Genomic DNA, 26913 nt, shown 5'->3' with positions numbered 1-26913 from the left:
GTTACTGCCTTCCTTCACCGCTTCTATTTTCCCATCGTCTCCTTCCCTTTGCATTACCTTACTTCACAATCCCCCTTGGTCTCCAGTAAAAAAAAAAATTTTTTTCACGGTCCTTAAAGATTTATTCTTTCTGTCGCTCCCAGGGTTACCTTTCCAAACACATAAATCCCATCACTCTAGTTTTAAAGCCTGAACGGCTCCCCCATGTCCACTCCTTTACTACTCGATTCGCTGGATTCTCCTCAGAGAATTCACGGCAGACACACAGGAAGGGAAAATGGGACGACCGTACAAGCATGTGGAGCACTGACTGCAAAATCTCGAAGAATGTAGTGTTGTGTGCTTGACTCCATCGCGTCAACGTGAATTATCCTCCGACCTTTCTCGAGGGCCAAACTAGCTTGACTGTTATCCACCAAAAAGTTTCGAAATGTTTTCGCGCTTAAAAAAAAAAAAAAAAATTAGTCAGGCGCATGCGCAACCGCACACAGTCGTGGGGGGCGGGGGTTGCTGTTCGCGCAGGCAGATCTCGCGATGTTTGAGCCAGACCGGAGAGTAGAGTTTCTTTATGGTGTTGTGAGGCTTTTTTCTTCCTCTCCCGCCCACCAGGTGCAGTGATTTAATGCTGTAATCAAATTTAAAATATCAAGACTCCACGGCGAGAACAAACGAGGCTAGAAGTAGGCAACACGCCAGCGGCTGTTTTCCCTTCTAGGAGGGGCTTCTTGCGACGCCTCGAAGGCCCCACAAGTTCCTCAGAAACAAAAGTCAGAAGTATGTAAAAACAGAAGAAGCCAACCACTGTATCACCTTAGAGCGGTGTGGAGATTCTTGTTGTTTTTCCACTTTTTACTATACGAGAAATCCCATTGGCTGCTAGCAAACCAGGTTACACGCCTGTCGCCACTGCGCCTGCGCTAGGCTTTGTTTACTCCCTCGGACGGCCGCTGGGTCCCGCCTCAAGAGCCTGGCGTGTCAGGACACGTTTTGGGGTGTAGTTGTCAGCCGGGGACACGGATAGGAGGTTGATATCAGGACAGGTTAAGTGTCAGACTGAAACCAGGGAAAATACGAGCGGTAATGAAAGCTCTTGAACACTCAGAAACCGTTGTCCTGTCAGATCTGTCGTACTGAAGGTAATGAAGGTGATAGCGCCACTCTTAGCCGTAACTAAGGAGTGCTAAGCAGCAACTCTAAGCCCCAAAGCGGAGGTGGAATTTAGGTACTTGTTAAAAATAGAATCTGTAATGGAAAAGATGCAAATAACCCTAACGCTTAAGCCCATCTTACTTAAATTTCGAGCAATACCTCCATGGTTAAGAATGTCTCTTGCAGCAGAGTCAAGAAGGCAGCCATGCAAATTTTGAAACTAAAAACTGGTGACTCTAGAAGCAATAGCCGGAAAAAGCACCAACAAGCAAATTTTTAAAAAATGGCTTTAAAGTTCCCTTCAAAATCAGTTTCACATGGCTTAGAAGGCTATGATACAAGATAAGATCTGGTGAAACTTTGGTTATATTATAGATATGACTAGATCCGTTTGAAAACAAGGCAAGTTAATTTTTTAAGGTATTTTTAATGGAAGAGTTTCTAATGATGCATTTTAATGTGCTCTAAACGACTTTCAGTTCCTGGTAGGTTCAGCTAAACCTCGATCTGTATCTTTGAGTTGGATAATAACATCTGTATCTTTGAGTTTGATGTTTACAATTTGGACGTTTTATTGGACTATTTGTTAGGTTTCAAATGAATTTGAAGACTTTAATTTGTAATAGAGGAAACTTTCTACAAAAGGAAGATGAGATTTTTAGGTCGCATGAAATTAAGGAAAAAGTATGTACATGTGTGCAAATGGGGCCAAATTTTGAAGGCTCTGGGCACTTCCACCATGGTTCTCAGAGAGCCTTAATGTTAAAAAATTAACCTCTAGATTTTTCTCATTATGTTTGATATGATAGTAAAGTGTAGTAAATGTAGCAATTTGGATACTTACTTTTAAGGCAACAATTGGTACCAAAGTCAGAAGGAACTTAAAGTCCTGCTCCATTATCTAGGGTTGAACTCATTTGGTTGAGGTAAGGTGATAGCCAGTTTTCTAAGAAGGATTGAATTGACGTTTTTTGTGTGTGTGTGTGAAGGGAAAGAAATGTAGATAAGCTGAATTGATTCTTTGTTCACTTATTAAGGTGATTAAGACTGACTCATAAACACTGCTTACTTTGTCAAGGTAATCAACAACTGTAAAAGAAACTGAATGCTTTTATTGCACATGATGAGATGGTGCTAATGGAAATAGAGAATGGAAATTGGATGAAGAATTGATACAGAGCTACCAGTCCTTTGAGACTCCTGGTTCATTTACATGTGATGAAAACGTTAGTGTAAGACCAGTAGCTGGTCAAATAAAACTTTTATCTTTGTTCACTGAAAAAAAATCTTTTAATGAGTAAAAGAAACTCACCAATGAATTGGTTACCCATTCAGTCTGTCATGCAACTCAGGAAATAGACTTCCAGAATTTCCACAATCAGTAGCTAAAAACGTTATCCTTGAAAAAAAAATAGCTATCCATATTATTTATTTAGCAGCATACTGAGCATGCTCTCCTGTAATTACCCTGACATTGTAAGGCAGTGAAAAAACTACTGCCTTTTGTAGTCACATATTTGTGTAAATGTGGGTTCTTGAATTTTTGTGACCCCAACATAAGGAACTGCTGAACAAGGAATCTTTTATGCATTCCCAATTACCCCAAATTTGTTGAATCAGTACAATATAATCTTACTTATTGCTTCCCTTGTGGCTCAGCTGGTAAGGAATCTGCCAGCAATGCAGAAGACCTGGGTTCGATTCCTGGGTTGGGAAGATCCCCTGAAGAAGAGAACAGCTACCCACTCTAGTATTCTGGCCTGGAGATTCCATCAACTATGTAGTCCACGGGGTCACAAAGAGTCGGACACGACTGAGTGACTTTCACTTTCAATCTTACTTATAAACTGAGTGATAGAACTTTTTTCATGACATAATTTTAAAGATTTTAGAAACATTAAACATGTTTAAGCCAAATTGCAGTATTTGTGCATAAATCTTTATTGGTGAACAAGGGACTGCAAAAGAACTGTGCTGCTGCTTCTAGCCCTGCACTCTTTCAAGTGTTGAGAGTAATCATAGTACACTTGTCACACCTGAAGAAAAAATATTGCAGTCAGATGGAAGGGAATCATTAGCAAGGGGGTGGGGGCATATGGGAGAAAAAAAGGGTGAACTTTGGTTGTGAATATTTAGCAGTGCCCATTAAGGACATGTTCTCTGCTACAACACTCTTGCGACAGCTAGAGAACTCCACCCTAGGCTCTCTACCATCCTCATCTTTGCCCGGCTGGCTTCTTTATTGCATTTACATCTCCTTTCTGTTCTGCCATCCTCAACTTAGTAGTCTTCTGTCACAGTCTCAGGATGGCTGCCATAGCACCAAACATCATGTTCTCATATGAAATGTTCAGAGAGAAAGGACGGGATAGAGGGAGGAGAAAAATAAAAGAGAAAAATGCTTTCTCTTTGTGTCCTCCCTTATCAGGGTGAAAAATCTTTCCCATATGACTTCACAGACTTCCCCTCACATCTCATTGCTCAGAACTATGTCATATGACTACCTCTAGCTGGGAGGAAGGGTAAGAAAGTATGTATATACAGAAAAAAACAAGTATTTTTTTTTTTAAACAGCACACTAGAAATAACAGGACTTAAAGAAAATACAAGCTTAGGAACAGACCACTCAAAACCTATGCAGTTTTGTTACCTGAGGACCATAAAAGTTACGAGGCTAATGAAAAATACCAGCACAATTAAATCTCCTCTGGTGTTCTCAACATCACAGTAGTCTTTTAGAGCTATATTTTCTGTTTTGTCTATGTGAGGCTCTTGAGCATTTTTTAAGATTTTTTTTAATGTGAACCATTTTTTAAGCCTTTATTGAATTTGTTATAATATTGCTTCTGTTGTTTATGTTCTGGTTTTTTGGCTTCAAGGCATGTGGGATCTTACCTCTCCAACCAGGGATCAAACCTGCATCTGCTGTATTGGAAACTGAAGTCTTAACTCCTGGACCACCAGGGAAGTTCCACTCTTGAGCATTTAAATGTACCAATCCAAATTGAGATGTGATGTAAGTGTAAGATACACACCAAATTTCAAAGACTTAGTATGAAAAAATAATGTTGTATATCTCATTAATAGTTTTTATATTGATTATATGTTGAAATATTTCACCTGTTTCTTTTTACTTTTTGAAAATATAGCTACTTGAAAGTTAAAAATTGCACGTTTCTCATGTTTCTGCCAGACGGTGCTGCTTTAGAACCTTTAACCCTGGGACATGTGCTTTCTCCTTGGACATATAGGTCATTGAGTACATTTGATTCCAATTGAAAGCAGTTTCATTGAAATTAAAAGTCTGCTCCAGTGTCTCATGCTCTTGGATTGAAAGAATTAATATTGTTAAGAATGGCCATACTATCCAAAACAATCTGCAGATTTAATGTGATTCCCTATCAAGTTATCCATGACATTTTTCACAGAACTAGAACAAATAATTTCAAAATTTACATGAAACCATAAAAGACCCAGAATTACCAAAGCAGTCCTGAGGAAAAAGAAAGTCATGTATCTATATCTGAAGTCAAGGTGAATATGTCATGGAGGCAGTGTATATGTCTATATGTGTTTAGAGGGATGGGGTTGTGTCTTTCTGAAGAGTAGTTTAGTGGAAAAGGATCAGGCTTGGATTATTTTTGCACCAATTGCATGTGACCAGAGACAAATTACCTTTTATCTTTTTAGATATAGGTATTTATTTACTTATTTGGCTGGGCCGGGTCTTAAATGCTGCATGTGGGATCTTTGATCTTTGTTGTTGCACACCAGATCTTCAGTTGCAACATGCGAACTCTCAGTTGTAGTATGTGGGATCTAGTTTCCAAACTAGGGATTAAACCCCGGGCCCTCTGCATTGGGAGTACAGAGTTTTAGCCACTGGACCACCAGGGAAGTCCCCACCTTTTTCCTTCATTTCTACTTACTCACTTGTTAAGGGTTATAATACTTACTTTGACCACTCAGACAATTATTAAAAACACTCTGCTATGATAAACTACATTAATGTTAAATTCAAATTATTATGTGAGTAATGTATGAAAATGATCTGAAAACGTTCAATAGGTAGAGTCTATGCAGATTTACAGTTCAGTTAAGTCTGATGGGGTTTAAAACTCTTCTGTATGCATGTAGAAATGTAGGCTGTAAGTATGGTTATGGTCTGGAATATTTGCCAGATTGGGGCCGAGAGTTCTGGCCTTGTGCTGCCCTCCTGTGCTGTTTAAACAGCTCAGCAAGTCAATTACATTCCTGCTTCATGAATGCTCTGCGGGGGAATTCTTATTACTTGCCCTCTTCTGTCCTCATGTGGCGACAGAGGGCCTAACTATTCTGGATGTTTGTTTCTTTGATGAAGGAAGCCAGATGGAAAACCACTCTGAAACATTTAGGTCAGAAAATCAAACCCCAAGTTAAGGAAAAAGGCAACAAATTGCAAATTGCATAAGATACTAGAGATGTAATTGGTTCACTGATACAGGAAGATCCTAAGCAGATTATTGAGATTTGGAGAAAAATACCATTATGACAACGTCAGAAAAGGCTTTTTGTCAAGAATAGAAACACAACTCAGTGTCCTTTTATTATGCTAAGAATTTACAATAAAGCAATGATTTTCTAAGCAGAACGTTAACCGGGTGAAATATGAGATTCACAAGCACAGCTCATTCAGTGCTAATTCTCTTAGCACAGCCTCCAAAAGTGATTCCTTTCCAAGAGGTTTAAGGTAATTTATCAACATGACAATTCTCTGGAAGGTTAAGAAAACACACTGAAGGAATGATAGAATGTGAATCCATACAGTGAAACAGGCAGAGGTGGTCAGTGGGTGGCACCGTCTTCACATGCTTAGCTCCGCATCTGCCAGTGCCCAGGCCCCACCCCAGGCCTGCTGCCACACTGGCCTCCTGATATTAGAACCTAGCCAGCCCCTATTTAGATGAGGTATATGTGTGCATATTTTGTTCATGTGGGTATTCAGCATGCAGGGACATTATATGACTTACCTTTTAGTCCACTCCTGCCAGGCTTTCATATCCTCCACTTGGCCAGAACTATTCTTATCAAGATCACCAATGACCTTCATGACCAAATCCAATGGTCAGTTTTCAGTCCTCATCTTACTTGACTTACCAGCAACATTTGAACCATTTGATCTCTCTCGTCCTTGAAACACTTTGTTTTACTTGGCTTCTGAGTCACCTCTCTCTTGGCTCTCCTCCACTCCATCAGTGGCTCCTTTATATTCTCTTCTGTTTAGAGACTTCCCATCGCTTTGATTTCTAAAAGTTGTAATGCTCAGGCCTCTTCTCTATCTAAACTCACTTCCTTCATGATCTGATCTAGTCCCAGGGCTTTAATATCATCTAAATGCTGAAAATTTCCAAATATGTGTCTCCAACACAAACCTCTCTCGCCTGACTTCCAGACTCGTATATACAACTGCTTACTCAGTGTCTCCACTTGGATGTCCATGTCTATCTCACACTTAGCACACTCAAAGCAAAATTTGTTCCTCCCTCAGTCAACCCCATTTCAGTATACGGCCAAACCTTCTTCAGTTGCTTAGGCCAAAAAGCCTTGGGGTCATTACGGACTCTTCTTTCCCATACACTCTCCATTTTCAGTCATTTGGCAAAGTTTGCTGACTATATCTTTAAAAACATATCTGTCCATTGACAGATGAATGGATAAAGAAGTTGTGATACATACACACAATGGAATATTACTTAGCTATAAAAAGGAACAAATTTGAATCAGTTCCAAAGAGGTAGATGAACCTAGAACCTATTATACAGAGTGAAGTAAGTCAGAAAGAGAAACAGAAATATCATGTATTAACGCATATATATAGAATCTAGACAGAGAAGGCAATGGCAAGCCACTCCAGTACTCTTGCCTAGAAAATCCCATGGATGGAGGAGCCTGGTAGGCTGCAGTCCATGGGGTCGCTAAGGGTCGGACATGACTGAGCGACTTCACTTTCACTTTTCACTTTCACACATTGGAGAAGGAAATGGCAACCCACTCCAGTGTTCTTGTCTGGAGAATCCCAGGGACAGGGGAGCCTGGTGGGCTTCTGTCTGTGGGGTCACACAGAGTCGGACACGACTGAAGTGACTTAGCAGCAGCAGCAGCATAGAATCTAGAAAGATGGTACTGACCATCCTATTTGCAGGGCAGCAAAGGAGATGAAGACATAAAGGACAGACTTTTGGACACAGTGGTGGAAGGAGGGGGGCAGTGATTTGAGAGAGTTGCATTGAAACATATACGTCACCACATGTTAAATAGATAGCCAGTAGGAATTCGCTGTATGATGAGGGAAACCCAAAGCCAGTGCTCTGTCACAAACTAGAGATGGGAAGGGAGGAGGGTAGGTGGCTCAACGGGGTGTGTGTGGGGGGATATATGTATACCTATAGCAGATTCACATTGATATATGGCAGAAACAATACTTTACAATATTGTAAAATAATTATCCTCCAACTAAAATAAGATAAAAATTAAAAAACCCCATATATCATAACGCTACCCTTTTTTCCACACACATTGCTACCACCCTGGTCTGAATCAGCATGACCTCTTTTTGGATTACTGCAATGGTCTCCCTACTTCTCTCAGGCTTCTTTGAAGAACTTCCCACACAGCAAAGTGATCAAAATTAGCCAAAGTCAAATCAAAACTCCACGCTCAAAGATGGCTTACCTCAATTGGAATAATATTGAAAGTCTTTGATCATATCTTATAAAAGTATACATGATCCAGGCCTCTAGTTTCTTTCTGATCTCATCTCCTACCTCCCAGCCCCTACATACTCTAACTTGCAAGTCCCTTTATTGTTCTTTAGCATCCCAGGCACATTCCTTGGGGCTCTTGGATTTGCTATTTCCTCTGCCTGGAACACAGAAAATTGTGTAGTCCATGCCCTCATTTCATTGAGGTCTCTGTTCAAATGTCATTTAATCAAAGAGTCCTTCCTAATATAGCACCTGTCTTCATTACTCTCTGCACCGTCAATGATACTAGTTGAGCACCTTTAATGGCATGACACCCTATGCTTACTTATTTGTGTATTGTCTGCCTTCCACACTTGAGTATTAACTCCATTCCATTAAGCAGGACTTTGGCTGTCTTTGTTTTCTGCTATGTCCCCAGAGGGTCTGGCATCTGGTAAGAGCTCATTAAAAATTTAATGAATGAAGGAATGAACAAATATTCATGTGAACAGTTATTCAGAGAGTGGTCAGGAAGAGAAAATGAGCACTTTCCAATATTATTTTAGCTGTAAGTTTGTGTAAACTGAAGACTGAGATGGTCATTGAGAGAGGTTTTCTCCTTCGTATCTTCTCAATGAATGTAGTTGAAAATGGTGAGTTGGTGGTGAATATGTTTTTTGTTCCAAATTCCATGTTCTCCTCACAGAAGTTGCCCATTTATGTTTCAATCATGGAAATTAAGGTCGTGAAACCAGAGTTTGCTATTTCCCCTTCTTATGAAACCAGCAATACTTCATTTTCTTAGTACATTTTACTTAAAAATGAAAACTATTTCTCTAATTAAAACTGCCTGATGATTTTTTTTTCTCTAAAGTCTGACCTAGCTCAGTTTTAAAACTTTTTTGAGTCGTTTCTTTCAAAGATGCTATTTTTCTTTTCTGAAATTCAAATCTCCTTTTCTCCAGAACCTTCTATCGATGAATAGTAGGTAAACTAAGCCAATGAAACTTCAGTGATAAAATTTACAAACTCACTAAGTCATTGCATCATCTACAAGGGTCATCACGGTGGACTCTGGACTCAGGCTTCCGAAGGGCAGGCACACTGGTCCTAGCGCCTTGCCTGTACCTTTTTGTGGCTTTGGAACACTCAGTCTTCTTAATCTCGGGGCCTCATCTGCAAGAGAGGATAATGGCATTTATCTTGCCATGGTGGTCTTATGAGGGCCAAATGTGATGAAAATCAAAGAAGCTGCTTTCAAATATGTAAAGTATTAATCAGGGATGTCTTGGGTTCTACTAATAGAAACAACCTAGCTTGTAGCAAAATGGAATTGTTTTACAAATACAGGCTGCCCCACAGAACTGAAATCCAGGTAGTTGGACCTCCTGAGTTGCAGGATCCAGAAACTGGGGAGTTTAGGGTGCTCAGTGTTATTTGTCTCTCTAAAACCCGGTGTCTCAGGACTTCCCTGGTGATCCAGTGGCTAAGACTCTGCACTGCTAATGCAGAGGGCCCTGGGGTTCAACCCTTGGTCAGGAAGCTAGATCCCACATGCCACAACTAAAGATCCCTCATGCTGCAATGAAGACCCAGTACAGTCAAATAAATAAATAAATGTGAAAACCTATGGTCTCTCTTCTCCTCCTCTCTGTGAATGTCCCTTTCTTTCTTCTGACACTGCAGGCAATCTTTACCTTCATCTCCATCACATATGGGCCAAAGATAGCTTTCTTAAAACTGATCTTTCAATTCCCAATCTGTATTACTTTATGCATCTCTAACTTATAGTTTACTAACTGAAGTTTTTGAGACCTGGTTTCAAATTTCCAGGAGAGAGGATTTGGTCAGACAAGTTCAAATCAGATAGCTACCAACTCTCCCCTCTCTGGTCATCTTCAGGAAGCAAAGGGGAGCCATGTCATATAATCCCTTAGCAGAAAAGGCTAAGGAAGCAAACTCTCTGAGAAGGTTGCGTGGGGCAATGAAGAAAAGAGTGTTGCACAGTTCAAGTGTGACGAAAAATATGGAGAACATTCCGCATATACTTTTTCCATACCTTTGACAACTTTATGTGGGATCTGACCTGGTCATATGATTCAGTTGAGTTCAGTCGCTCAGTCGTGTCCAACTCTTCGCGACCCCATGAATCACAGCACGCCAGGCCTCCCTGTGCATCACCAACTCCCGGAGTTCACTCAAACTTATGTCCACAGAGTCGATGATGCCATCCAGCCATCTCATTCTCGGTCGTCCCCTTCTCCTTCTGCCCCCAACCCTTCCCAGCATCAGAGTCTTTTCCAGTGAGTCAACTCGTCGCATGAGGTGGCCAAAGTATTGCAGTTTCAGCTTTAGCATCAGTCCTTCCAATGAACACCCAGGATTGATCTCCTTTAGAATGGACTGGTTGGATCTCCTTGCGGTACAAGGGACTCTCAAGAGTCTTCTCCAACACCACAGTTCAAAAGCATCAATTCTTCGGCGATCAGCTTTCTTCACAGTCCAACTTTCACATCCATACATGACCACAGGATGGCATATTTGTAAATACAGACAGGTCTCAGAGAGTCCTGCCAACCACACCATACCTTTACATTACGTGTCAAATTCATGTCTCCAATATTATCTGTTACCCATTTTGGTGTGGGGTGGGTATTATAATGACTGTTTTTTAAAAATTAACTATTATTATTTGGTTGAGTTGAATCCCCATGACTGCGTGATGGTTTTCTCTAGTTGCGGTGAATGGGGCTGCTCTCCAGTTGCAGAGCCTGGGCTCTAGGCATGCGGGCTTCAGTAGTTGCAGCACATAGGATCAGTAGTTGTGGCGCATGGTCTTAGCTGCTCCGAGGCCTGTGGGATCTTCCTGGACCAGGAATTGAACCCATGACCCCTGCATTGGCAGGAAGATTCTTAACCGCTAGACCACCAGGGAAGTTCCTCTGTTACCCTCTTAAGGAACATAACGTCTTATTCTTTTTTCCCTCAAGGATATAGTTCATTTCAATATATATACTGACTGTAACAAATCAAATTCTCAATCTTCCCTATTCTTTATCTCTCAGACTTTCCCGTTTGTATTAGTTGTTGTTGTTCAATCGCTAAGTCATGTCCAACTATTTGCGACCCAGGCACCGCAGCACACCAGGTTTCCCTGTCCTTCACTATATTCTTGAGTTTGCTTAATCTCATGTCCATTGAGTCAATGATACTATCCAACCATTCCATCCTCTGTCACCCCCCTTCTCTTTCTACCCTCCTGTATGAGTTAAGATTGACTATAAAATGTTATAACAAATCGACCCAAACTAACGTGGTTCGACAAAGTAGAAATTCATTTTCTTCTCTTGGGTCAAGTCATTGATGGCGGCTCTATCATCTTTAATGTGTGGCTTCCAAGGTTGCAGGAATATTCACCTTAACAGTCCATGGGAGGGGAGAGAGAGAGGCAGAAGGGGACGGGTCATGTGATAGGTTTTATACACTAGGCTGGAAGACACGTATCACTATTTCCTACATTCTGCTGGAAAACCCCTATCATCAGACCACATCCAACTGCAAAGGAGGATGGGAAATTTAGCACAGCTGGGCAGCTGTGTGCCTGGTTACAATTCTGACACTGAGAAAGAAGGTGAGAATGCAGTTTGGTGGACAGCAAGCCGTCTCTGCTGCGTCCTCCCTTTGTGCTACTTCTCTTATTTAATGGCACCATTCTCTCAGTTACCCTTAAAGTCATCCCCCATTCCTCCATCTTTCACCAGCCCTCGTATCTTTTCTGACTACCTAAGCAAACCCACATTCATTCCTTGTTTTCCATTCCTTCCTCTGCGCCACAGCTTAAGGCCCTGTATCTCTTGCTTAGGGCTGCCCAGGTGGCACTAGTGGTAAAGAATCCACCTGCCAGTGCAGGAGATGCAGGAGATGTGGGTTCAGTCCCTGGGTTGGGAAGATCCCCTGGAGGAGGGCATGGAAGCCCACTTCAATATTCTTGCCTGGAGAATCCCAGGGACAGAGGAGCCTCGTGGGCTGCAGCCCATAGGGTCACAAGGAGTCGTACACGACTGAAGCATGGTGCGCACACCTCTTGCTTGAGCAACTGCAGTCAGCCTTCGAAGTCATCTCCCATGTCAATGCCTCCATGCTTATCACAACCACCCCAAACTCTGCCATCAGATGCCATTTCCGAACCCAAACATCTGACTGTCCAAGACAGCTTGGGGTCCTTTAATTTTTTTTAATTAATTGAGAAAATATGTATTGATTTGGCTGTACCAAATCAATTAGTTGTGGCACAAGAGATCTTTCAGTTGTGGTATACAAACTGTTAGTTGTGGCATTTGGGATCTAGTTCCCTGACCAGGGATTGAACCTGGGCCCCCTGCATTGGGAGCGCATAGTCCCATATTTTTCAAATTAATTTTTATTAGAGGTACTTCCTTGGTGGTCCTTGGGCTAAGACTCCATGCTTCCAATGCAGAGGGCCCAGGTTCAATCTCTGGTCGGAGAACTAGATCCTGAGGGTTGCAACTAAAGATCAAAGATTCCCTGGTATCACAACTGAGACCCTGCGCAGCCAAATAAATAAGTTAAAAAATTTATTGGTGTATTGTTGCTTTACAGTGTTGTCTTCAACTGTACAGCAAATTGAATCAGCTACACGTATACATATATCCCCTCTTTTTTGGATTTCCTTCCCATTTAGGTCACCACAGAGCACTGAGTAGGGTTCCCTAAGCTATAGGTAGGTTCTCATTAGTTATCTCTTTTATACATGGTATCAATAGTGTATATATGTCAATCCCAATCTCCCAATTCATCCCACCCCCCCACCCCCTTGTTAGTTTGTTCTCTACATCTGTGTCTCCATTTCTAGACTCCACATCTATGCAGCTTGGGTCCCTTAACTGTTACCTCCACTCCTGGTCAAGGTGGTGATCACTGCATACAAAGTATCTGCAGCTATGCATTTGTAACTCAGTAACTCACACCAGACAGCCTCCTGTTCTCTGTTCCAAGCCCTCTTTCTCTGGTCTCGTGGCTCACGCTTCTGCCCTTTTGCCTCACATCTGTGCTCTGTGCAAAACTCAGTTCCCTTCCGATTAAGACCATAATGGGACTGTCCACCCAACTTTCATTTGGCTCTGTCCCTAGACTCTGTTTCTCAGGGCACAGGCTTGCTCTTGGTCAGGAGACATGTTTGAACAGTTATCATGTTATTCTCTTCACCAAAAGCTCCTTTGCTTACTGAATAAAGCAGACTTTTTCACTAGCATGTCACCCCCATGCATGCCACTGTCTGATCCCAACCCCCAATTACCACCCCTGCCAATACATCTTTATAATTTTCATGTTCTCTCCGGAGTCCTCAGAGCATCTCTCCAAGGGCACTTTCTCATTCTTCAAGATCTGACTCACTTCTCCTCCTTGACATCATCTCCTTTGTACTCCATCTTTGAACAGAGTTCTTCCATATTTTGCTATCTATCTATGGAGTTTCTGTGCAGAGGCTGGTCTCCTCATCTAAGATGAAAGTGTTAGTCGCTCAGTCATGTCTGACTCTTTGCAGCCCCGTGGACAGTAGCCCTCTAGGCTTCTCTGTCCTTGGGATTCTCCAAGGAAGAATACTGGAGTGGGTAGCCATTCCCTTCTCCAAGGGATCTTCCTGACCCAGAAATCGAACCCCGGTCCCCTGCATTGCAGGCAGATTCTTTACCGTCTGAGCCACCAGGGAAGCCCTCTAGGATGCTGCTACTGATGCTGCTAAGTCGCTTCAGTCATGTCTGACTGTGCAATCCCATAGATAGCAGCCCACCAGGCTCCGCCGTCCCTGGGATTCTCCAGACAAGAACACTGGAGTGGGTTGCCATTTCCTTCTCCACTCCCTAAAAGGCAAGAATTGTGACTTCCTCATCCTTTCATTCTCCACACTGCTGAGAATACCACCTTGGGGAATACCTTACCCATGTGAGAGGACTTCATTCCAGTGCTTTATCCTCCTACTGCTTCAGTGGCCTCCCCTGTCATTCAGTCATGGATTAAAACCCTGCATAGGAGCTTTGTTTGAGCAGATGTTGCTGCTGTTACTCCCTCCTCTCTCCCCTTTGTTCCTTGAAGACAAAATCACACTTCAGAACTTTTGTGTTTGCTGTTCCTCTCCATACTCCATTTTTTAAAAAAAAATTTAAAAGTCTTTTGAATTTGTTACAATATTGCTTCTATGTTTTAGTGTTGTGGTTTTTTTTTTTTTTTTTTTTGGTCAGGAGGCATGTAGGATCTTAGCTGTCCCACCACGGATGGAACCCCCACCCCCTGCATTGGAAGGAGAAGTCTTAACCACTGGACCACCAGGGAAGTCCTCTGCTGTTCCCTTAATAGGGATACTACATGGCTGCTCTCTCTGGAGTCCTCAGAGTATCTCTCCAAAGGCACTTTCTCAATGAAGCCTTCCTGGACCACACTAGTCACACTGGCACCTCACAACACTCTTTCCCCCTCCTCTGCTTGTTATTCTCCATAGCATGTATCATTTCCTTCCCCGGTATGTATATTTCACTCATGTATTATTGTGTATTTTGTTTCTCCTCTCCCCCTACTAGAGTGTAAGCGGTCATCCTAGTGTAAATCTGCTTGTTTACCTCTGTATTCCCAGAGTCTCGGATATCAAGGCACTCAATAAATATTTGTAGAAAGAAAGAATAAGCAAATTAATAGCAGATGCTCAGTAAGTATTTATTAAATTGAATAAAAACCATCAGAAATAGACTGTGACATTTCCAAACTCTAAAACTATGTCGGTTTAGGAGCATAGTGAAATTGAGCGAGCGTCGCCTCACCGTAAACATCCTCGAGGGAGGATTAAAATCGTGTGCTCGAGGTGGGAGGGGCAATGGGGCCAGGAAGCGGACGCCTTCGCAGAAGTTTTGGGGGCTGCTTGACTTCCCCCTGCGAGGAACCGCACCTGGGAGGCGAGCTTGCTCAGCCGCCCCGCCGGGACATGCGGCTACCACACAGGTGTTTTCTTTTAAGTAATTTTGGTCTTCGTCTCTCTCCTAAACTGTTAAAGGACACACACAAATCTTGGGTGGCTTATGAGCCCCTTCTCAGCTCTAAGGAGGAAACTACCAAGAGTGAACCTGACAACAAAAACATGACCCAGGACGAGCCTCTGGGTCTTGGGGGCAGCCGAGCCCACTTCTTCAGAGCAGCGCGAGTGTAACTTTCTGTCTTCTCCCCAGCCTCCGCCTTTAGGCTGTTTATTGGAAATTCTTCTCCCGGGCTGTCTTTTAAAGCCGCCGCCTACTTTCCACAGGAGGATGGCGCTCACAGCTCCCCGTTCTCTTCCCTCCGGGACTCCGTCCTATTTTTTTTTCACGCTTCGTCGCTACTACAGCAGACGCCTGCCCTCTCACTATTTGCCCCGCAGTTCTCCGGTGCCTCGACTGTAAACAAAACACTTTAGATCATAGCAAGGTCGGAGTAAGCACAGCCTTTCTGCTGGCAGCCAGACGTCTTAAGGTGGCGTCACTGTGACTCGTTTGGTTTTCAAGATTAACAAAGCGACAAAATGGTGGTCCTACATATTAGTTAAAGAAATATTCAGGGTGCATAGGGGATGAAAATATCCATTTTTTACTTTTCTAGAAGATATTAATTCCACGAATAAAATCAAACATCTGTGGCAAGGTGTAATACTCTAGAATGTCTCCATTTACATAGATGTGGCAGTTGTGTACTTATGCATCTGAATTTATGCTCATATAGAATACTGAATTTTGGTGTAGTCCAACAACTGTGTAAAGATTTCAACAATAATCTATAATTTCAGGAGTAGGGTATAAATTATGGTATTGAGACCTACTCTAATTTTTCTGTCCCTCTTCTCCATCTTCTCCAATTCAGTAAATAAAGTGGGGGCATTGGACGTAAAATAAAGAAAGAAGATGAGACCTTTTACTTAGATGCCATGTGAAATATTTTCTCTCCATCAGGTAGGAAGTCCGGCCTTTGAAAGCACTGCCTCTCTCGCTGCTCTCTGGGTCTCACCCTGCCCTTTTGGAATCTGCATTTTAGTCATATTAAGTGCAAGGTCATACCAAAGGCCAGTGACAGTCGTATTTAAATATCAGGGACCACAGGCCACATCAAAGAAACAGCTGCAAGCATCCCAGAGCATGAGAAGGAGCCATTTTGAATCATTTATAGGAGAGGAGGACCTGCAGACTATAGACAGGAGAATCAGAGTGACCTCTCTTGAGTCTCAGTTTCCTCAATGGTTAAAAGAAGGTTGAACCACAGGGTTTCCAAGGTTCCTCCTAACTCCTACATTCTGGAGTGTCTGAAGCAAGGCAGGCACACAAAGTGGGCAAATACTATGTGGGTTAAGAAAACAAGTTAAATGTCAAACTCATCTGTAGCATAGATGCTTAAGAGAACTGTTGTGCACAATTGCTGTTGGGCACTGTTAGAACCGGAGATTACTTTCCAGTAAAATGTGTAACTTTGATCCAGAACAAAAAGAGGATAGGGAGGGCAGTTGAAGACCCTTTGTTTCAGATATAACAGCCTGTCCATCCTGTTTTAACTTCCATCACCTTGCTCAGGAGCACACTGTTAGGTAAATTTCAAGTTGCAAAGGGGAGCAGAGAAATGCCGAGATACTGCGTCGACCAAAAAGTTCGTTTGGGCTTTTCCGTAGGATCTCCTGGAAAAATCCGAACGAACCTTCTGACCAACCGAACAATCTCAGACGTGAGGACACGGTTGTGGTTGCTTTAGAAATCACTTCGCAATCCGGACTTTCCGATTCCTTTCACTCCTGGAAGACCCGCCGCCCTTTAAAAGCGTCACTCACTTGCATCTGAATGGTGTTCTGGGTGGGTTCCAAGAAGTTAAGTCTGGTGGGAGAGAAGGGTGGAGGAAGGAAGAAGCTGTTGTGTTTGGCGGCTGGACTCAGGTAGAGGAAACTGCTACAACCCGGCAAAGAATTGAAAAATACAAAGAGGAGACGAGTTCCCACACGCAGCCCGCGTCAGTAAACTGTACTTGGGAGGCAAGAACCTGAGCCAGGGGTGGAACCTCCCCCCCCTCCCCGCCTCCTTTTTGTGTCTGAGACAGCTACAAAGTTTATTAGGGACTTGGGAGACCAGTTAACTTTTTGATCTTGCAATCCTTTCTTATTTTTTATTGAGGGAAACCTTGGGTTCAGAATATATGATAAAGACTGCATCTATTTCAGGGTAATTTATAGAAAGACGTCCTCCTAGGCTTCTCCCCTAAGCCCCTAGCGTCCCCTAGAAATAGCAAAGACTTCTAGGTTAAGGGTGAACTAACCACTGCTCACTCCCAGCTTAAGGCACCCAGGCCGAGGGGCTCCCCGCCTCCGCCGCCGTGTGAGCGATTGGGGGCCCCCGGGGGAGAGCCCAGCTAGGGGGCCGAGCTCCCACCCTGCGTCCCCCCATCCCCCGCTCGGCGAGTGAGGGGAAAACAAGATCGTCAGCCAGGGGCACCAGCACCGGCGGCCGAGCACCTTGGAGCTCTCCCCCGCTTTCCCGGGCGAGGAGCCGGGGAGGTCGGAGCTCCGGAGCAGTGGCGCGCGGGCCCGCGCAGCGCCCGCGCAGCGCCCGCGCAGCGCCCGGGATCAGAACACCCGCCGGCCGGCCCCGCTGCCCAGGCCCCTCCCCGACTCCCCGGCCGTTTGGCGAGCTTGTTTGTCTTATTTGTAATTTCTCCTAGGCCAGCCGGAGCAGGTCTGCTGGCAAGCCGTGCGCCTCCCGCAGTCACGCGACCAGCCCCGGGTCCCGGCCGCGCGCTCGGCGGCGGCGGCGGCGGCGGCGCGCCCGGGAGGCGGGGAGGCGCGGCGGGGCCACCTTAAGGCCGCGCTCGCCAGCCTCGGCGGGGCGGCTCCCGGCGCCGCGACCAATGATCTCCTCCACTGTTTAAATAGACTCGCGGTGTCAATCATCTTCTCCTTCGTCAGCCTCCCTTCCACCGCCATATTGGGCAACTCCAAAAAGGGGGCTCGTCTTTTCGGGGGTGTTTTTTTTCCTTCCTCCCCGCTTTCCTCTGGGCTCACTCTCTCGCCGCTCCGCGACTCCGCGACGCCCGCAAGGTTTGGAGAGGGCGCTCGGGCGGCGGGACCCGCGGGCTCGCGGCTGCCCGGACTCGGAGCGGCTCTGCCCCCTCCTGTCTCGGCGGCGCTCGGCTCCCCTCCCCTCCCCTCCGCTCCCCGCCCTCCCGCTTGCTCGGCCGGGATCGGGGCTGCCTGGCCCCGGGGGGCTGCCCCTCGCCCCCTCCCCCAGCCCCGCGCGCGCCTAGACGCTCGGGCGCTGACTCGGCTCGCGTTTGTTTCTCTTGGCTCCAGGGGCCGGCGCAGGGCTTATAAAGAGGGGCTCGGGCTGGGTCGGGGCGTTTTGTTTTGTTCGGTTTTGTTTGGCGAGAGAGAGAGCGCGCGCGAGAGCCTCAGTCGCCGAGACCCCCCACCCCACCCCACCCCCGGGAGGAAGATGTCAAACGTGCGAGTGTCTAACGGGAGCCCGAGCCTGGAGCGGATGGACGCCAGACAGGCGGAGTACCCCAAGCCCTCGGCTTGCAGGAACCTCTTTGGCCCGGTCAATCACGAAGAGTTAACCCGGGACTTGGAGAAGCACTGCAGAGACATGGAAGAGGCCAGCCAGCGCAAGTGGAATTTTGATTTTCAGAATCACAAGCCCCTGGAGGGCAAGTACGAGTGGCAGGAGGTGGAAAAGGGCAGCCTGCCCGAGTTCTACTACAGACCCCCGCGGCCACCCAAAGGCGCCTGCAAGGTGCCGGCGCAGGAAGGCCAGGATGCCAGCGGGGCCCGCCCGGCGGTGCCTTTGCTTGGGTCTCAGGCAAACCCAGAGGACACGCATTTGGTCGATCAGAAGACTGATGCCCCGGACAGCCAGACCGGGTTAGCGGAGCAGTGCCCTGGGATAAGGAAGCGACCTGCCGCAGACGGTAATGACCCTTTCCGATGCGTAAAATGTCTGTCTCTGTCTGCCGCGCTCCTTTCCCTGCTGGAGGGTCTTTAACCGCAGGTTTCTTTTCAGCGCGTTCTGACTTAACTTTTGGGGAGGAGGCGGGGGGAGGGCAATTTCTTACTCTGAGGTACACGAGTACATGCTATTTATTTAGTTGCCTTCTTGTCTGTTTACGACTTTTAAGTCAGAAGCTTGAGATTGTGTTATCTGATCATTTCTCTAACTGAAAACATCGCGGCTCCTCCCAGCTAGACAGCGGTAGGTATGTGACAACGTTGGGATGTTTATCAACTGCCTCCTTCTTCGCTTTGGAGAGAGCGAGCTTTGGAGCGTAGAAAATACACTTTCTGTTATGTGAAAACAACCTCATTTTGTGCCCTTAAAGGCCACTGGGAATGACGGACCCAGGATTGTGGGTGGAGGTGGTGGGTTTTTTGTTCCTTGACTCTTGGGCTCACTTCTGTCGGCCATTGTTTTTTTCTAATAAAGATTGTTTGTGAGTGTTCTTTTAAAAATTCCCTCTTGCCCTTAGATTCCTCTCCTCAAAACAAAAGAGCCAACAGAACAGAAGAAAATGTTTCAGACGGTTCCCCCAACGCCGGTTCAGTGGAGCAGACGCCCAAGAAGCCTGGCCTCAGAAGGCGTCAGACGTAAACTACTCGGTGGGTTGATGACTTGGAGTAAATAAGTGACACCCCAATTGGGTTGCAGGAACTCGTGGGCTTTCAAGCCCCAAGATAACCCGATCTCAGTGGTGGCTGGCAGATGAAAACTTGGGGGCTTTTGTTTTATGTTTTGAGAGGACAAAAAGGTAGGAATGGGGAAGACTGGGAATCAGTGGGGAGGTACTGAAGTTCTTCCCAGTTTTCACCTCCTGAGATCATTTTCCTTTGAAGCACCAACTGATCAGAGCAAGTGTCCCAGGCAAGTACTTGTAACCAAGGCTCCGTGAGTAGGCAGGTCAGTTCCCTGAAGGTGCCATCAAAACATATCTAGAACAATAGGTTCTTTTTCCATCTGACCAAGAGCGGGGGGGTCTGCCTCCATCCCACTTCATGAGAATTCATCTCCCAGAGGACCACTTTGACTCAGTAACAGATTTTAAGCTCTGCATGGACAAAAATGGCAAATAAATGATTTAATTCAAATTTTGAGGGAAAAGTGAGGCACTTTTCCTCACTGAAAAAGTGGTTCATATCCGGATAATCAAATAGTTAGAAATGTGACAAGAGAAATATGTGACTTGCTTTTGTCTTTATCATTTTCATATGCTCTCACTCTCTCTGGCTTCTGATAAGTTTGGAGGATGGAGAATGAACCTACGTGTTTAAAAAAATAAAGCTGAAATGGAAGGCTCAAAAATACTAAGGTTCCTGCGGAATTTCTGATAACACTGAAGTTGCAAAGCAGAAGTTAGAGTGACTGCCAGAGTAAGCAATCCAGGAACACGTCAGCATGTGTATGCTAATCATGCTATAACAGGAGAAGCTGGGTTCTTGTAGAGGAAATGGAGAGCAGTTATCAGGGCTGGCAGGGGTAGGAGATTTTTGCCATCTACTAAAATATGATCAACATGAAAAGCTAATTTGAATAATGAGCCCCCAGCTTTACATGGATAGGTCTTAAGGATCAAACTACACATATTCATGGTTTGTAAACTTCTTACAATAACTGTCCTTCTTTCTCCCCCCAGACACTCTCACTAGCCTATCATATAGAGATCCTAAGAAATGTTTCCACTAACGTTTAAAATCCTCATTTATAAAAATTTTAAAAAGAATGAAGGTGAGGTTCAAGTTTGTTGTGTTTTTAAATCAGTGTCATATATAGGACTTGGCCACATGTACCTGATATTTTTCAGAGCTTATATAAAACAGTGCTTTGAAACCTCTGCATCACAGCTTATATATATGAAGTAGGTAAATTGGATGAAAATGATTTCTGAAGTAACCCTAACACCTGCGGCTCTTGGTTTGCGACTTGTGGCATAGGTCGTCAGATGAGCAAATCCGACTTGCTGAATTTTGATCTGGCTCCATTCTTACATACCGAGAAGCACTTGTTAGTAAATATTGCAAGTTCAGAGAATACAGGAAACCGTAGTAAGGACCTATTCATAAGCATTCGTGTGTGTATTTCTACATATGACCAAGACTGGAAGATTTTGAGAAAAAAAAAGTGAATAGAATTTTCTTTGGAGAGTCTTTATAAGTATCATTGCCAGTTATTTTTCAAACTGAGAAAATTCTGCTACTCTTAAGTGTTAATGGTTTCTGAATTTTCCCATGTCTGTTCTTTCTCAGTATCTTTGACCCCAATTCTCTAGACCAGGGTTTCTCAACCTCTGCACTGCTGACATTTGGGGCCGAATAATTCTTTGTTGAGGGAGGCTGTCCCGGGCATTGTAGAATGTCCTGGCAGCATCCCTGATCTCTTGAAGCACATTCCAATAGAAACCCCTCCAGTCATACCCAGTGTGACAACCAAAAATGTCTCCAGACATTGCCAAATGTCCCCGGGGGGAGGGGCAGGGGGTGAGGGGCAGGCAGCAAAATTACCCACTGTTGAATACTCCTGTTCTAGACAAAAGCCTATGGCACAGGAGAGAGTGAAAAGCCAGTGAGAGAAATGTTGAATGGAGATGACTCTAGTCACCAGCTTTTAGTATGTTCGTTCTTTCCCATTGCTCAGGTATTTCCCAGCTAAAACAGTAACAAAATAATTCCGGTAACATATTGGCAATGTTATTCTAGTGCCTTTTCTTCTAAATTCTTTCTCTTTGTTTTGCAGAACTAAGAGTATGTTTCCTTGTTTATCAGATACATCACTGCTTGATGAAGCAAGGAAGATATAAATTAAAAATTTGGAATACATATCGCTGACTCCAAGAATGGACATCCTTTACAAGCACTGAACAGCAACAGACTTAATAACACTAAAGTTTTAGGCACTCTTAAATCATCTGCCTCTAAAAGCGTTGGATGTAGCATTGTGCAATTAGGTTTTTCCTTATTTGCTTCATTGTACTACCTGTGTATATAGTTTTTACTTTTTATGTAGCACATAAACTTTGGGGAGGGCTGGGGTGGGGGGGGACTGAGGAATTGGCAGGGGGTGGTATTAAGAGCTTGCTTCGATTTAGAGCAAGGACAAACATATTTGACTTGCATGAAGAGGAGCGGTTTGGGGGAAGGGTTTGAATTATTTTCTTTAAAGATGTAATGTCCCTTTCAATGAAAACTGATATTTCATTTAAAAAATCATCCAAATTTGAACACTGGCTGCAGATAATAGCTATTTATTTTTACATGAAGTTTTTTCTCATTTGGGAGCTCTGATGATTCCGTTAGGTAGTAGCAAATGGCTTTTTTTTTTTTAAACAACAAAAAATTCAGTGCTCCCCACTAGTCTCCCTTACAATTGGAATTTACCAGTATTCAGCAGTCTGGTAATCACTCCAGGTACCTCTGGGCAAAACTCTGGCATGTATGTGGGGAGTGTTCTGAATGCTCAGAATTGACCATTTAATTTTTATCAGATTTTTGAGAACATTTCTTAATTTTCTTTTTTCACTTCAGGGTGTGTAGACACAGTCAAAATAATTCTAAATCCTTGGATATTTTTAAAGATCTGTAAGTAACTTGACATAAAAAATAATGAAATAATTTTTAATTTACAGCTTCTCATTCTGTTTCTTAATTTGTCCAAAGGATAGTGGTATTTTTAAAGAAAACTGCATATAGAGAAAAGCACCCGTGGGTAGGCGAAATGGATACTACATCTTTAAACAGTATTTTTACATTGCCTGTGTATGTCTATGAAACAAAACCATTTGAAGTGTACCTGTGTACATAACTCTGTAAAGACACTGAAAATTATACTAACTTATTTATGTTAAAAAGAGATTTTTTTTTTTTAATCTAGACAATATACAAGCCAAAGTGGCATGTTTTGTGCATTTGTAAATGCTGTATCGGGTAGAGTAGGTTTTTCCCCTTCTTCTGTTGAATAATATGGCTATGCTTATAAGGTTGCATACTGAGCCAAGTATAATTTTTTGTAATGTGTGAAAAAGATGCCAATTATTGTTACACATCAAGTAATCAATAAAGAAAACTTCCAGAGCTATTCGTTGAGTTGAACTATATGTAAATATACCTTACTAAGCTTGAGGTGTTCGACTTAGCATTCTAGTCATTTCCACAAATGTAATATGAAGTGGCAAATACCTAGATAATTTAGGCCTACCACTCAGATGATGTTTATGTAGGACCAAATGTAGTAGTCAGGTTTATCCACTTAGTTCTGTATGGGTGGACAAAACTTTAGAAGTAGAAAGTGGGAAAGCCACATTTTCATATTAATAAGATGGTAATATTTATATCTTCTAGAATATGAATGTGTCAGAACCAAAAACTCTTACATAAGTGTAGACTGATCACACACTTGCAGGATTGAAAATGAAACTAACATGGTGACTTCTCTAAATTCTGTATTTACACACACACAATGTTGTAAGGAGCTAGAGCAATTGTTCAGACCCTCTAAGCTACACCTCTCTTCCAAAATATTCAGATATATAGGTCCTTTAGAAGGGGGTGTGCATTCCACACTAATTTAGATAGAACAGATATCCTTCAAATTGAACTGGCCATCACACACCAATTCCTCAACTTCTAGATTTCCTGGTTACACTACACAACCTAAAACTAGTTAATCTGAATACCAAATCTGAGGGTTTGGGGGTCCCATATCCACGTAGCAAAGTTATTTTTTATTTAAGAAAAAAAAACAGCATATTAAAGTGAGATTTACTAAGATGATCCCTCTAATTTAAAATTCTCTTAGAAAATGTGGCTAAGGTGTAAAAGTAAATTATTTTTTCTAGGAATCTGCAAATGGTTAAATCGAAAAAATCTGGATTTGGATTAAATAGTTTCTCTTGAATAGTTGCATTTAATTTATTGCACCTCAAAGGGGGCTCTAAACAAGATAATTTCAGCTTATTTTGACCTGAAATTGCCTATCCAAAAAAAAAAAAAAAAAAGGATTGTCTGTCTTCGACTGCCGGGAAGGGAAAAATAGGTCTTTTGGTGGCTGGGCCACATCTTCCAAGTTGGGGTATTATTTTAATTAAAGACTAAAGGTGTTTTTGTGATTCTATTCAAAACACGAAGGCAGGGTGTTTTTCAGGAAGAGACTGAGAAAGCAAGAAAAACAATTCAAAATGGGGAGGAAGGAGTGGAGAGTCAGGAAATAATGAAATAAAGTCTCTCTGAGCCAAAAAGAGTACTTTAAAACGTGTTTCTAACAGATGGGGGGCAAAAATCCTTTTCTAAAAGCTGCTTCTACCCAACACCCCCGTTTCTTTCCCCAAGAGGCATCGTTAATGCGAATTTTTAGAGATTGCGTTTTAGGAGTACACGGCCAGAAAGAAGTGGATGCTCGCCGCTCCAGGCACGTTCACAGGAACGCAGCCCCTAAAGTCATCGTGTCGGTCCTTCGCCCGTTCTGCGTCAAGTCTCTAAACGTGTCCCCGAAATTCTGACCGTCCTCTCCCCGACCCCGGACTGCCTGGCCCGCGGCGGGCGTCGCTCCGAGGGGATGCGGCCGCCGGTGCCAGGCACCCCCCACCCCGCTACTCGGGCCACCGCGCCGTAGTCTCTCCGCCCGGAGACGCAGCCCTACGATCGCCCGCCGCTGCAACTGCGGGGTCGGGCTGGTCGGAGCCTCGGCAAGAAAAGACTATCAAGTCTAGCTCCTCGTCTGTTACCAGCTGCTCCCGCACCTCCCGGATCGCTGCGCGCAGTTCCCGCGCCCCGGGCACCCGCAGGCCGTGAAGGGCGGCTGCGCCTCGGCCCGCGCAGCTGGGCTGGGCGGTTTCTCCGAAACTTGCCTCTCTCATCATCTCCCCTCTGGGCTCAGAAAGAAGCGAAAACCCCCATTCCTCTCCACAATCAGACCCTGCCCATCAGTACCCCGCCAGCTCCAGGGCGCTGGGGAGATGTGAGTGGAGGGGAGAACCTTTCCGAATTCGTGGACCCTCCAGGGCAGCAGTCCGCTCCCACCCCCACTCCAGGCTCCAATGATCCGCAGCCCCGCGCATTTCGAAAGGCTTCTCGGCTCGCCGGCGGCCCAGGAGGGCCGCAGCCGCGCGCTAGAGGGGCCGAGCGCCGCTGCCGCTCGTGGGGGTTGTTTCCTCGCTTACACCCGCTCTGCCAAGTCCCCCGGTCGCATCCCCACTGCCCAGTGAGGGGGATCAGGGCAGGGCAGGGAAGAACTAGAAAACTGTGGGTCCAGGGGCGTGATTGGAGATGAAAGGGACCGTGGAAATCTACAGGAGGGGAGCGGGGCGCGCGGCCTTTCAGGCCACAGTGCGCCCACCGGCCGCGCGCCGGGACCTTTCCCGGATGCCCGGAAAGGCAACCTTTCCCGTTGCCTTCGCCATTTCATCTTCACCCTTGTTAGCGTAGACACTTGTTCTTCCAAAGCTTTTTCTGATTGGGAAAAAAAGTGTTTTAAAAGCTCATCTAGGATCTGCTATCTATTTTCCAGACTATGAGTTATTATTTTTTTTAAGTTTGCCAAGTCTTTCACCTGGGCCACACCCTTTGCTCGCTCCCCTCCCTCCCGGCCAAAATTAAGGTAAAAATCCTGCGCATTGGGGGAGGGCAAGAGGGTCCACGGTCACGCTTGACCCTCCCTTCCTCCGGGTGTCGGCGTGGGGGCGGTGGCACCGCCTGTATCTCGGCCTGCGTGGGGGTGGGGCAGGGTGGGGTCAGCGCCAGCCCGGACCCCGCAGAACCGAAAGTGTAGCCTTCACAGGTCAATTCGAGGCCCCGTGGAGTGTGTGTGTGGGGGGTGCTCTCCGCGTACTGGGCCTGTCCCGAGTGGGAACAGAGGGAGGCAGGAATCAGTAAGTGAAAAGTACAAAAAGGAGTAGAGGCGGGCTGGGCGCGAAACATCGACGCGCCTCAAAAGGAAGGCGAAGAAAAGGCCGGGAGAAGGGCGCGCAGCCGGGGGACCGCGGGGCCGGGGGATTGCATCATTGCAGCTCCCCCGCCAGAAAAAAATGGGCTCCGAACCGCGGCCACCATCATGGCGCTCGGGCCGGGCCGCGCTTCCCGCGCGCCTTCCCCGAGCGCTTGGGGCCACGGGCACTTCGCGTCGAGCAGAGATCTGTGGACATGTCCCCCTTCCCTCTTTGGCACCCGGCACCCACCCGCTCCTGCCTTTTGTGTGATTGTGGACATGTGTGCGTGCCTCCCCGCGAATATGTGTGCGGACCCGAGAACTTGCAGATTATTTTTTTTTTCCTCTTTTTTTTTCCCCTCCTGTGCTGGTGGTTGTAAACTTGATTGGCATTGGCTGCGCCCACTGACCCCGGCGCCGAGTCCACTGAAGATTTAAGGTGGATCCGAGAGCCTGCAGCTTCGGGCGGAGTCTCGGGCTTTTAGCTAGTTTTGGAGGAAAAAAAAAAAAAAAAACCCAAACCGTGCGCCCGCCGTGCTTTTACGCTTCCCCTGCGGTACCAGCCCCGGCGCCCGCCCCGCCCCGCTGGCTCCTCCCTCCGCTCGCTTCTTTCCCATTGGCTCATAAGGGCAGTTTGAATTTTTTTCCCCTGGGACGCTCGTTTTCTCGGGGTGGGGGGCGGGAAATACTGCGCCCCAGACCGTATGGTGAAAGCTACTTCGGCGGCCAGAGGTGGGGTGTTGTAGCCGGTTTTGTGTAGGCGGGAGGGAGGTGGGTTGGTGGGCAGAGTTTCTAGTCCCAAATTTTCCTCCTAAGAGCGGTTGACGGTGTGCGCGCGGGTCTGGGGGCGTAGGGCCGCGGTAAACAATCTGGAGACGCTCGGGCTGGGGCACGTGTAGTATAAGAACGTTAATGGGTGTCCAGGGCGTGTCGTTTCCCCGACTGCTGGCCAGTGGGACTAGGAGGCGCTGGCAGGAGCCCTAGAGAAGACGCACCTCTCCCCTGCCTTGGGGAAGCATCGGGAAGGGCCCGGGGCGGGGAGGTGAAGGTGACCCGGAAAAGTAGACCAT

At 45.3% G+C, this 26913-nt stretch overlaps 2 protein-coding genes and 1 long non-coding RNA gene across 10 annotated transcripts in view; 2 read left to right on the top strand and 1 right to left on the bottom strand.

The window, feature by feature from the left end:
• The window catches only part of GPR19 (G protein-coupled receptor 19), a 35971-nt gene extending 35361 nt beyond the window's left edge, over positions 1-610 (bottom strand). For 3 of the 8 annotated variants that reach the window (XM_055396146.2, XM_088837309.1, XM_088837310.1), the window contains exon 1: positions 58-606. The gene's annotated coding sequence lies outside the window, so the exon portion shown is untranslated. Of the gene's footprint in view, positions 1-57 lie in introns of all 8 variants that reach the window. The other 5 variants (XM_088837308.1, XM_088837312.1, XR_016037671.1 and 2 more) reach the window with 4 other exon arrangements.
• Positions 611-692: 82 nt separating this feature from the next.
• On the top strand, positions 693-14545 carry LOC129536937 (uncharacterized). The gene is made up of 3 exons (XR_008681891.2): positions 693-1136; positions 4029-4165; positions 14132-14545. It is a non-coding gene; the product is annotated as an uncharacterized LOC129536937 (long non-coding RNA).
• A 3275-nt stretch (positions 14546-17820) lies between these two features.
• CDKN1B (cyclin dependent kinase inhibitor 1B) lies at positions 17821-22999 on the top strand. Its single transcript, XM_055395977.2, has 3 exons — positions 17821-18848; positions 19404-19533; positions 21662-22999. Exons 1-2 carry the CDS (start codon positions 18374-18376, stop codon positions 19523-19525), a joined length of 597 nt encoding a protein of 198 aa, XP_055251952.1. The 5' UTR covers positions 17821-18373; the 3' UTR covers positions 19526-19533; positions 21662-22999.
• Positions 23000-26913: the final 3914 nt, after the last annotated feature.

This window comes from Moschus berezovskii, chromosome 6 (assembly GCF_049115385.1).
Source record: "Moschus berezovskii isolate FMDL1 chromosome 6, NW_MosBer_1.0, whole genome shotgun sequence".
Lineage (NCBI taxonomy): Eukaryota > Metazoa > Chordata > Mammalia > Artiodactyla > Moschidae > Moschus > Moschus berezovskii.
Note: the sequence above shows the minus strand (reverse complement) of the source record. Positions and strands in the feature narration are given on the sequence as shown.